This window comes from Cavia porcellus, unplaced genomic scaffold, assembly GCF_034190915.1.
Source record: "Cavia porcellus strain 051 isolate PalLab524CR breed Dunkin Hartley unplaced genomic scaffold, mCavPor4.1 scaffold_7, whole genome shotgun sequence".
In the NCBI taxonomy this organism is placed as follows: domain Eukaryota; kingdom Metazoa; phylum Chordata; class Mammalia; order Rodentia; family Caviidae; genus Cavia; species Cavia porcellus.
Window position 1 is genome coordinate 45630357 of NW_026947490.1, and position 13096 is coordinate 45643452.

At 35.7% G+C, this 13096-nt stretch overlaps 1 protein-coding gene across 1 annotated transcript; it reads left to right on the forward strand.

The window, feature by feature from the left end:
* Positions 1 to 553: 553 nt before the first annotated feature.
* Cd1b4 (CD1b4 molecule) lies at positions 554 to 3388 on the forward strand. Its single transcript, NM_001172852.1, is given in 6 exon segments — positions 554 to 605; positions 845 to 1111; positions 1668 to 1946; positions 2137 to 2415; positions 2642 to 2735; positions 3367 to 3388. Coding segments are annotated over 6 exon segments (993 nt in total).
* The last annotated feature ends 9708 nt before the right edge of the window (positions 3389 to 13096 follow it).

The following is a 13096-nucleotide window of genomic DNA, read 5'->3' on the forward strand; positions in this document are numbered from 1 at the left end:
AAAAAAACAGACACAGAAACTTGGGACTTGCCAACCTAAACAATGATAAACTATGAAGGGAGATACAAAGAATACTGGGAAGAGGTAATGGGACAACAGAAAGGACAGGACAAGAGACAGAGAGATGCTCATTTGGGTGGATAAATGATGAATATATTCCCAGGAAGATGCAGGACAGAGATGGAGCAGAGACATTTAGAATTTTTTGCTCATCTAGATCTATCAATAATGGCTTATGCAAGTGGAGAGATCTTTCAAGCCACTAAGGGATTTTCTGAGCTCATATTAAAAAACCTGAGGATAGCGAGAGAAACTAGGACTCAGGGAGCCAAGAGTCAGTCTGGACATCAGGGCAGAAGGGGAAATGAAAAACGTAGCAGGTGATCCTGGAGAGTGGGAGGAAAATGATTCATTAACACAAAATTTCTATGAGGAAGAGATTGTCATTTGGAAGAGAAAGGAAGTGACTACTACGAAGTACAGAGCATAAAAGAGTTGCTAAACTCAGAGATCAAACACAAACTGAGGTAAAGAAGACCTCTCTTTCAGTGAAATGCTGCTCCTGGCCCTGGCATTTTTTTTCCCAGCTGGTGACACTCAGAACGGTAAGAGGAACTCTGGCAGCTGCTGGCTGTGGAGCATAGGATCTGATAAAGGCAAGCTGTGCTTACCAGGATGCATTGAGGGACCGAGTTCTAATGTCTGCAAGCCACTTCCACTGGAACCCAAGGTTCTGGGGCTCTCAAGATGAGTCAGATCTCATGTTTTCAACAGATTCTGTTTTGTTCTCTTCCTCTCTTACTCTTTCTTCCTTTTCACCACTTTATGCTTCCTTCTTTCACAGTTTTGCCGGGGAAAATTTCTTTCTATGGCATCCAAATCTCAACGTTTTTCAACCATACCGTGGTAGAGAATCGAGGATCAGGCTGGTTGGGAGATATGGAGATTAGCAGCTGGGACAGTGAAAAAGAAACTATCATATTTCGGAAACCCTGGTCTAAAGGCAACTTCAGCAATGACGAGATTTTGGAGGTGGAAGAGATATTTCAAGTCTACTTCTTTGGATTCGTCAGAGAAGCCCAGAAACATATGAGTGATTTCCAGGTGGAATGTGAGCACACTTCTAAGAATGAGGGGCAGGAGATTTTCAAATGCTCTATCTTGTCTTGCCTCAGGCCATGGCCAACTCTTGTCCTTCACTTCTCCCAGTTGCTTTTTCTAGAGGAGTCTTCTCTCATGCTCCATACTCCATAAGGTCTTCCTGAATTTTCTGCCTCTGCACTCATCTCTGAAAGATTAAGGGCTCCACTTTTGAGCAATCCCTGAATGGTCTTATATGAACTTGCACCTTACTTTCCCACACTGTGCCTCTGTGAACTAAAGTGTGCCTTCATCTTTCACTCATTGAGTTCTGCTCTTCCCTGAGCTTTCCTCTCCATATTACCTGTTGGTTTCATCTGAAAACTTGCCTCCTGTTTAGCTTCTTTATCTTCTGCCTCTCTTCTTTCATCTTCCACCCTACATATTCCACACTCCCTTCATGACATGCATACCACTTTCTGATGTGATTTACTCAGACTTTCGAAATGCTGCACTGATTTTAATTCTGCCCACCTTTATGTTTTTCTTTGCTGTTAATAACATCTCTCTGTTTTCCTTTTCCATAGACCCCTTTGAGATTCAGGTCATCTCAGGCTGTGAGGTGAATTCTCAAAGATCCTTTGATTACTTCATGAGGGTAGCAGTAAAGGGATTGGATCTCCTGAGCATCAAGAATCATTCATGTTGGCCTGCCCCAGAAGGTGGTTCTAGAGCACAGAAATTCTGTACATTAATATTGCAGTACAAAGGAATCTGTGATACCGTGGAAATTCTCCTTACAAAAACTTGTCCCAGATATTTGATGAGTGTCATAGAAGCAGGGAAGTCAGATCTACAGAAGCAAGGTTGGTGTTTTTCTATTTCATTTGCATCATTTTCTTTGTTCTAAGTGTGAAAGTACTAGAAGGGTTTACTCAATAACAGTTTTCAATCTAAAATCATAGAAGAAAGAAGGTCCACAATTGTAGGTTTTTAAGTTAGGTGTTCTGGGCTTGAGCTGTAACATGACATTCTGCTTGCCCATTCCTGTCCCAGTGAAGCCTGATGCCTGGCTGTCCCAGGGACCGAGCCCTGGGCCGGGCCTTCTGCAGCTGGTGTGCCATGTGTCTGGCTTCTACCCAAAGCCTGTGTGGGTGATGTGGATGCGGGGTGATAAGGAGCTGCCTGAAACTCAGAAAAGAGACGTCCTGCCCAATGCTGATGAGACATGGTATCTCCGAGTGACACTGGATGTAGCGGCTGAGGAGGCTGCTGGACTGTCTTGCCGAGTGAAGCACAGCAGCCTGGAAGGGCAGGACATCATCCTCTACTGGGGTGAGGAAAGGATGGGGCTCACCCTGGAAATGGTGGGAGATGATAAAAGGGTTAAATGAAGTGAGGGAGCAATAATAAGAAGATATGTTTAGTATTGGGAAGGAGAGGTGGGAGAGGAGGAAAGCGTTTTAGAGAATGAAGCATACATATGAGGTTTAAGGAAGGAATGGGGTCATGTGTGTTTATGATTTGATATGACATTCTCTGCCCTCCATCTGCCCTCCAGGACACTCCATCTCCATTGGCTGGATCATTTTGGCAGTACTAGTACCTTGTTTGATTGTTTTGGTGTTATTTATATTATGGTTTTACAGGCGCTGGTAAGTTTTTATTTATTTTTTTTTTATCATACAGTTTCCTATATTTTCTGCCTTTTACCTTATAACAGGACACTAGCCTCCAACTTGTCCTGGTTTTCTCCTGTTATCTTTAATCCCTTGTGTAAATAACATTCAAGAAATCTTTATAAAATACACAAATTTAAACGTTTTAGGAGTTGTTCATGTGTCAATTACATTCACACATTTTGGAACCATTACCATCTTCCGTCTCCAGTTCTTTCCTGTTGCAGAGCAGGCTCTGCTTTTCTTTTTAGCAGCTCTACATTCTTGTCCTTATTTGGGGTCTTATAACAATCATTCTACATCCCACCTCTGTGTGTTTCACTCTTCCAGGTTTCAGAAATAATAGCATCCACAACATTTTTTGTTTTCTTGCTTGTTCTCTTTCACTTAGTGATATGTTCTCAAGGTTCATACATATTTTAACACATGTGAGAATTTCCCTTCTATCTGTAAATTGCATGGCCACACACTATCTTTCATCCATCCATTGATTCATCTGTGGACACTTTGGTTGATTCTATAGCATAGTGCTTTTCTTAATTTAGATTTAACAATACCTCTTATTTTGAGGTATTTATTTCTATATTTTTGTTTTTTATCTTTACAGGTCATATGAGGATATTTTTTGATCTCCTACTGTCTCATTTCTATGCGCTTGAGTTAGTTCCAGGATGTCTAGAGTCCTGGATCATCAGTACGGGAGTCAATATTCTTTCATTATATCAAATATCCACTTTTTCTGATAACGTCAAAGACACAATTTATTGTAAACTGTGTCACAGTGTATGTTAGCAAAAAGAAACACATATTATTACATTTTGAGCTTCCTATGAATAAAAAATATGTGCCCAGATTTTATCCCTTATTAAGATACTTGTTTGGTATTTCATGGTCGTCATGATGTGTTTTTTTATATTTTATTATATTAATTTGGTGAATTACATTTACTTTCAAGTGGGAAAACAAAATTATGTGTTTGTGAACTATTTGCCTTTTTCATAACTTACATATGTGGATTCAGTCTCTATTTTTTTTTTTTTAGAGTTATTTGTCTTCATTTAGTTCTAAGCACATCCTTGTCAGATATTGGTATTAAAGATTCTTTGACATTGTGAAATAATTTTAAAATACTATTTTGTTTTTAATTTTCTCAGTGTGGGGTGGACTTTGCAGGTGTGTGAGTAATTTTGTTTTCTTTTGTGAGTAATTTTGAAGCCTCAAATTTAGAAATTCTATGTATTGGAAAGCATTTTATAGTAGAAACATTTTGAAATTTTTGTCAGTTATTAATAAGCCAACATGCTTCTCTTCAGATTATACTTTCAGTGGTGTATGAGTGCATGCATATGCTCACATGCAGGTTTATATTCTCCAAATATATTGTGGGGATACCGAGACTTTCCAATGCTTTTCAAAGGTTTGTTTATATTGCCTCTATATCTGCGCCTATAGAGTTTAACCTTATTTACTTTTCCTCTCAAAATTAACATTTTTCTCTTTCTCTCTTGGATTCTTTTTCTTTCTTAGCTTGGGGAGATTTTTCTAACCATTTGGGGTTTTGAAACTGATTTTTGGCTTTTTCTGTGATCGTAATATTTCTTCATTTTAAAGAGAAAAATTAAAACAAAATTTCAAAACATGGTAATTAGGGGGTACCAATGGTTTGTACAATGCATGTTGTTATCATCAAATCATTTACTCAGAGTACAAGGTATCTACATTTATTTGTCTGAAAAATTCTCTCTGAGCTCAATGAAGAGTAAAGTTTGGGCTAGTATTGTTCAGATCATAGCATTTTGTTTCTTCTTTGTGTTTTAACTGCTTTCATATTACTATTTTTGCCACAGTGTTTGCATAAGAGTTCTGAAGTCAACATTTACTTTATGTGTGGATGAAACTGCAGATCAGAGATCTTTGCTCTGTGTTCATTTCATATTTTCTTTCTTTCTTTCTTTCTTTCTTTCTCTTTCTTTCTTTCTTTCTTTCCTCCTTTCTTTCTTTCTTTCTTTCTTTCTTTCTTTCTTTCTTTCTTTCTTTCTTTCTTTCTTTTTTCTTCCTTCCTTCCTTCCTTCCTTCCTTCCTTCCTTCCTTCCTTCCTTCCTTCTTTCCTTCCTTTCTTTTTCTTTCTTTCTCAGAGTTCACAGAAAGCATTTTTCTTAGTACACATTTGCAAAGCATAATCAATACACTCATCAAGGGTTTGGATACAGGCATGGATCCTGCTCTACTCTGTTCATCTCCAATTCTACATCTCTTTTTATCTCTGAAGATCTACCTTTCTATTGGCTGTTATCTGTTTTGTATTTCCATTTATTTTAATCTTTTGATGATGGTCATTATTTCTAGAGTAAGATTAAATCTCTGCTTCTTTTGCTTTGCATTTCACTAATAAAAAATATAAACACTTTTTTGTCATTTTTTGGACACTTGTATTTTGTTTTAAGAGAATCGTCTGTTCATTTCACTTGCAGTTTACATTTGGGAATCTGATACTTTTATTTCCTTTTGTATTCTAGATATTAGTCTTTTTCCAAGGAATAGCTGGCAAAGTTTTATTCTTGTTATATAAGCTGTCTCTTTATTCGGATTGTTGTATTCTTTGCTGTGGAGACACGTTTTAAATTTGAAATAATCACATTTGTTGATGTGGCTGTCTCTTGTGACACGAGGGTTCTATTCAGAAGCTTTTTGCCTATGTCTGTATCTTCAAGAATTTTACATTTCTTCTTCCACTAGATTCAGTGCTTCTGTTTTCTTGATATTCGTCCTTAATCCATTTAGACACAGTGTAGTACAGGGGAAGAGATATGTGTCTAGATTCACAACTCTGAACATGGATAGGCAGTTTTTCCAAGACAATTTGTTAAAGAGGTATCTTTCCTCCATAATACTTTTGGGCTCTTTGTTGAATACCAGATGGTTAAGTACATTGAGATGCTTGTAAAATCCCATTTGTATTCCCAGGATTGCTTTATCTGTTTTGTCTCAGTAAAAATCTGCTTATGTAACTATAGCTTTGTGCAGTCATTTTACACTTGTGATTGTAATGCTTCCAGCTTTACTCTTATTTTTTAATTTTAAAACAAAAGAATAAAAATGATTATACAAAGCTTCAAAACAATAATAGGGGATAAAAATATTTAATATGCTTCATATAGTTGTGTTTGAAATAATTGATCAGCTTATACACATATGATAAAATGAGTAAACCACAAAACTACAAACTGTTCATTTGTTGAGCTAACAGATTAGAATATAATTATGTCATATATATATATATATATATATATATATATATATATATGATATTTTTCACTTCTTTCTTTTTTCCTTTCCCCTTTCCAGTTTTTCCTTCAATTTTTAAACATTTCTTTCACTTTTAGTTATACAATAGCTGTAGTACATTTTGGATCCCACTAAATTCCTCAGGTTTTTATACTAGGGAGATAATGTGTTGTTATTTTCTTTCTTTCTTTCTTTCTTTCTTTCTTTCTTTCTTTCTTTCTTCTTTCTTTCTTTCTTTTCCTTCTTTCTTTCTTTCTTTCTTTCTTTTATGATTTATTTTCTTTATTTTTTTTGTACTGTGATATGAACTCAACTTCATGCTTTCCAGGTAGATGGTGTGCCACTGAGCTATATCTCCAGCACTAACACTGTGTTCACTCATGCACATCTGCCCAATTTCACTTACGAGCATGATTTCAAGTTGCTTCCTTTTTACCTTCAAAAACCTTGAGATTTTCTTTGTTTATATATGAGTTGATCTCCATGGTATAAAAATATCATATGTTTCGTATCCATTCTGTGGGTGTTGGGCAAGATACTCCCTTCTTTTTCTGGTTTCCTGGCACATGGTGCATTGGGCTCCTTTTTCAACCTTCATTCTGTGAATTTCCTTTCAAGTTAAACATGTTTCTTGTATATAGCATATTAAAGGACATTGTTTCTTGACCCATACAGCCAGTGGTTCTTTTTATTGGTGTATTGAGTTACAACTGGCAGGCATTTCCTCATCTCTGCAATGCTATCTTCATGCCATTGTTCCCCCACTTTTCCCTTCCATTCAGTTGCCTGCCCTGCACAGTGATCCCCCTTGGATGCTGTTTCTGGAACTGTGGCCGTCTTTATTGCTCCGCAGAACTGCTTTCAAAACTCTCAGTAGGGTTGGCTTAGTGGTCATGAACTTTTCTGTTGTTCTTTAATGGAAAAATATCCTGTTTCTTCCTAATGAATTAGAGGAAAAGCTTTCAGTTTTTGCACAGTTAGTGTGATGTTGACTGGAGGTTTGTAATAAATGACTTACCAGTTTGAATTGAGGTCCCCGTATACCTATTCTCATCACAGTTTTGATCATTTATGGATGTTGGCTTTTGTCAGTTTCACCATATCTATTGAAATAATTATATAGTATTTATCCTTGTTTATGTAGAGCATTATTCTTATTGTTTATGTACATCATATCATCATTGAACTCCTGGAATGAAGCCAACTTAGTCACATTGTGGAATGTTTTTAGAAATTTGTTACGCTTTGTGTGTCAGCATCTTTTTGCGGGTTTTTATATCGATAGTCATTAATGACATTGACATATAATTTTCATTTTTGTTATGTATCTGCCTGGCTTTGTTACTGGGATGAAGTTAGCTTTTAGGAATGCACTTCATAGGTTTCATGCCTCTCCAATTTTATTGAAGAGATTGATGAATATTGGTGTAAGATTTTCCCTATAATTCTGTTAGAAGTCTTTGGTACATGTATCAAGTCTGAGACTTTTCTTTGTTGATGGAGATTTTACTACTGCTTCTATTTTGCTGCCTTTCTTGGGTCTACATAGAGATTTTAAAAATACTTTTTTTGCATCAGTTCTTCCTCAGTCTGATGTGGGAAGACTGCTTTGCATGGAACTCAGCTGAGTTTAGCAGCCAGTGAGAGTGTGAACATTTCATCTGCTAGCTTGTTGGTCTTTAGTGGCAAGTGGAATGAATTTCCCATGAGTGCTGAGCTATATAGTGTCTGGAAATGTGGAGATTTGGCAGAGAAGCTCAGAGCTTCTCTGAGTGTCATGTGTCATGTAGGTGAAATGTGCCCAAAGCTCTTCTTCTGTGTTTCTCTGCTACCCCTGATTCATTCAGTTACAGCTGTGTTCCCCTGTCTGTGGCTTATTTCCAAGGCCTTATCTAGAGCCAAACAACTATTTCTTACAAACAACTTACCCAAGACTATTTTATCCTGACAATTTTGTTGCCCTCTCATTGATTTTTCCTGCTCCCTTAAGTGCTCTAATTTGAGTGGTCTCCCTCCTCTGAGTACCTCAGACATGGACCTCATTTCTAAGTGGCATGGGCATACTGTGGGTGGTGAATGCTTATATTCACAGAGATCACAGCTGCCTGCCTCACTGGCTGACACATGTCTGGTCTTGTGTATCCTGTCACTTCACATGGGTATATTTCCTGGACACCAGAATTCTCATCTCTGTTCTCTTGCTTTAGTTAGATTCCAAAGATTATAAACAGGCCATAGTTATATCACTAAGCTTCATTCTTTTTTGCCCAGCTTTGCTGTAGAGATCACACACATTCACAAAATGTGTATCCTCAGGCTGTGCTCTACAAGTGATACCTGGACTGGGAAATGACCCTATTTTTTTCTTCTAGAGAGTCTTTATGCTGGAAGTACATGGCTGAGTTCTCTCTTTTGTTTAAATTTCATGCTCATGCCTGTGTTTTACCTCATCTGAGTTTCTGGGATCCTGCCTTTCTGGAGAATGACCTCTGAGCAGCTCATGAGTACTGCTAATTACAATCCTCTATCTTTGTTGGATTGGCCTCAATGTATTTCACAATTGCAAGTTTTTGATACTTTATTGATTAATAGTTTGTTTCTGAATTTCTAGATGTGGAGAAATTTTCTAGTAACATTTAAAACTTGTAGTTTAGCTTAATTCCACTCTATCAGAAGAAATATTTGTATGTCTTATGTTTTATGACATGTTCATATTTTTAAGACAAAGATTTTGAAGATATGTTGTCCCAGAGGTTGGACATTATTTTTTAGGACTTTTCTCCTTTCCTGTACCAATCTTCTCTAATTTCTCATGTTTTTGATAACTCTAAGATCTCAATGGAGAAATGGTATATTTCAGAATCTACGACTATCTGGACAAAGTAGCACAGACTTTTTAAAATTACATGATCTACCATTATCAAAATTGAAAGTCTAGTGTTATTTAAAATGCCATTAAAGCTGTTAGCCTCCTCTGTGTCCAAAGTGACACATATTGATGGTATGTAATACTTAAGATAGTATTTTCTTGCCAAAACCTGTGACATTTTAGAACCTAGATGTGAAATACATTAAGTACAGAAACATAAGCACTGCATAACACCTGTACGTGAAACCTAGAGTCATGTAAAGAGAGAGGATAATGGTGTCTTCCAGGACCTTAAAATACAGTTAATGGATATATGTTGGTCAAATTTTAGACAGTTTCAACTGAGTCAAAGATTTGGAGCTACAACAAACAGCAGTGTGAGCATTGATAATGGTATATACCCTGTCACATACATCATAAAATTCACAAGAAAAACAAAATGAAACAAGGACATTTAAATATTTAAGGGGATAGAAACACCAACTAGTACCACAGTGGTTAGCATTTATTAGTGTGTACATAATCAAGACCCCATATTTTGTACATTAATTACTTTTCATTCTATTTGAAAAATATATCTTAATGAATTTGAAAATGAAACAAAATATTTGAATATATATTAAAAATATACGCATAAATGAATTGACAATAAATATTTATCCAAGAACTTGTCACCAATCATGGAAATAAGTCAAAAGAGAAAGAAAACATCTTATTTGAGTTTTTTTTAAAATATCAGAGGAGATAGAACATTCCCTTGCATTTATTTAAAAGTATAAAATTATTACTTTAAAAATATTTTAAAGAATTCCCCCACATTATTCTCTTACATGTGGAGAATGACCTATCAAAACTAACATTTTGTTACATGATTTTAGAAAATTTTCCAGTTTGGGAAATAGGTAAAATAAAGGGGATCTGTGAATGTCACTTGCAGACAGTCTACAAGTGCAGAGGGTAGTGTTTGGGCAATAGGTTAAAAAAAGGGGATCTGTGAATGTCACAGTTGCAGGCAGCCTAGAAGAGCATATGGTAGTGTTTCAGAAGAAGAGAGGAGGCCAAAGACATGGAAAGCCTGTTCACAAAAATGATAGTAGAAAATTTTGCCAATTTTGAGCAAAGTAGGACATACAGAAAAAGAAGGAGCAACTGTCTCCAAACCCTTTTGAGTTGCTCAAAAGGGTCTTCTGCATGACATAACAGGTCTAAATTTTGAAAAGTTCCCCAGTAAAAGAGCATTCTATAAATAACAAAATGTAATCATCAAGTAACATGTAATGAATCCTAATTAAATTAATTCCAGATTTATCAGTAGACACTTTAGAGGGTAGAAGGGGTTAGTAGGACATACTAAAATTTCTAAAATAAAATAAATTCCCCAAAAAAATCATGCCCAATAAAGCTACTGTTCAGAAATGAAGGAGAGATAAAGAATTTTGTAGGCAAATTTTAAAAACACATAAAACTATAAAACTCACTGGAAGATACACAACAAAGTTACACAATGAAGAGAAAACAACCAAAATAAGAAATAAAGTTTTCAAATCTACAGAAAGAAAATATAAAAAAAAATTACTACGTGCAAATTTTAACATATGAAAAATATTTTAGATAAGAATGGTTGAAATTGCCTATTAAAATATTAAGCAGAAAAATGAATAAAACAAATAAGATTCAAAGATGTGCTAGTTAAAAGAAATCACCAGTTTTTAAAGAACTTCACTAGTAACTACAGACTGAAACTGAGGAGATGGAAAAAGATTTTACATAAGCAGAACCTTGTGGTATAAGCCTATATTCTCAACTTTTTGAAATCTGGCACTGAAGTATCACAAAATTGAATCCCACATGAACACTAGACAAGACCCTTACTTGAAAGGAAGAAAGAAAAGAGAGACAGGAAAAAAATGAGAAAGAGGGAGAGAGAGAGAGACATAGAGACAGAAAAGTGACAAAGACAGAGACAGAGACAGAGACAGAGTCAGACAGACAGAGCCAGAGAGACAGACAGAGAAAAACAAAGATAGAAAGAGAGGATGGAAACAGAGAGGACAGAGACAAAGACAAATACAGAGACAGAGAAATAGGGTGGTGCTATAGTGCTATACCTTAGTGTGAAGGACATGAGTAAAATTTTCTGAACTGGATAAATAAAAGAAAGAAACAAAAAATATTCAACACAAATGGAAACAAAATGTAAGCAATAATATTTATACTTAAATCAGTAAAAAACTTTAGCTGTAAAGTTCTTAGAATGCAAGATCACAATTGTGTACCTCACAATTCAACAAGGAGGCATAATTTTGCATGCACATATGCCTAATGCTGGAGCACCTCGTTTTGAAAAACAAACATTTGCTCTAAAGGAACAGCTAGACAAACTTGTCAATTTAATTGGCGTAAGACTTTTGTATGGTGATTGTTTGGGGGGTGCTATCCTCATCAGTGATGCTCATAACTGAATATTCCATTAAGTAGGGTCCAGTTGGAAGTAGGTCACTGAGGGTTTGTCTTTGAAAGGGCAAACTGTGGCTGGTATTTTTCTCAGAGTTCTGTTTCCTGGTCACCAAGATATGAACAAATTTTTTCTACCATGCTTTCTGTCATGATTATCAGGTTTGAAGCTGATAATGCATTGCAACTTCTGAAAATTACAAGCTAAATAAACTTCTCTTCTCTGAGACAACACTGGGCATGTTCAGACTTGTATGACCATAGTTTTTCCTGTAATTTGTGAATATCAGTTCTTTTATCTCTAATTGGAAAGTTGATCAACATAGGATATCATAAGACAATTATGGCAGACTATACTTTTTATTCATTTTTGCATTTTACCTGTGATTTTTATTATTGTTTTTGCTATATTTTCTACAATTTCATAACCATCTTAAAGAAAATATGTGTCTATATACAATGAAAACAATGGTTTTCAACCTTAGAGATAAGAGGCATACTTTAACTGCACAGTGTTAAATGGTTTCTATGGTAGGTGTAGCTTGTGTTTTCTGCAACATGGACAATTTACATGAAAGTATAAGCATTATGAACGTGACAACATAGAAAAATTCCTTAGAGGAATGAAGCACAGCATCCTGAAAACTTTGATTTCTTCCTTATGAGGAGGTTAGGAAGTTTTCATAAGTTAACAAAACTTTACAAACCACAAGAAACTTGTGTATGGGTACATCTCCCCACCTTGATGACAAAAACTTTTCTAGAAATATAGCGTATCCATGAACAAATTAAACACCTAGTGTCTATATCTTCCATAGGCCTCAAACCCAGGAAAACAGTGTAAAGAACTCAATACGGCCAACATGGATCACTTTTGCCTGTTTTAATTGTTAGTGAATGCCCAATATCTCTTTTAATATTTTTCTAGCACCTCCAAGGCTATTTTAATTTTTTAACAAAAGAAGCAATGCTATTCAGTAACAATTAAAGTATCTTCAAGAAGACTTAAAAAGCACAATATCTAATTAGAAAAGCCATATTTGAAAGCATTCGTACAAGAAAAAACTGCTAAAACTTAGTAATTGGAATAGAACATCTGTGGAACAATTTAAATAGAGCTAGAAAGGAATTAATCATGATGCTGCATAGAACTGCTCTGCATTTGTTTACATATTCTCATTAATGGTGACAAAAGAAAAATACCTGATAATGACTCTGATATGTTGAAAGCACTGGGGATATTACAATTTAGTGAACTCAACTGATTTCCATACAAATATATATGTCTGCCAAAGCTATGAAATACATAGGAATGAAAATACTTCCTTTATTTTAACCAGTGTATTTGTGTGTGAGGGGATGGGAAACAGATGTGTGATTCTGAGGTACAACTTGGTAAAATTAAGAATAGGCATCTAACTTTGTCCAAAGATTCCAGCTCTCACTTTGTATTATAAATACAATGTCCACTGCCATTCAGTTCTTACTTTGGTGTCAGCTGATTAACTGCTGAATGCTGAATAATGTATCCTTGTGCCAGACAATAGGCACTTCATCTTTTTTATTAAAAATCTGGATCTGGGGCTGGGGATTTAGCTCAGCGGCATAAGCGCCTGCCTTGCAAGCAGGCAGTCGTGAGTTCGATCCCTGGTACCGATAAAAATGAAAAAGACAAAAAAAAAAAAAAAAATCTGGATCATCACATAGAAAAGCCATTTTCTCTGCAGTT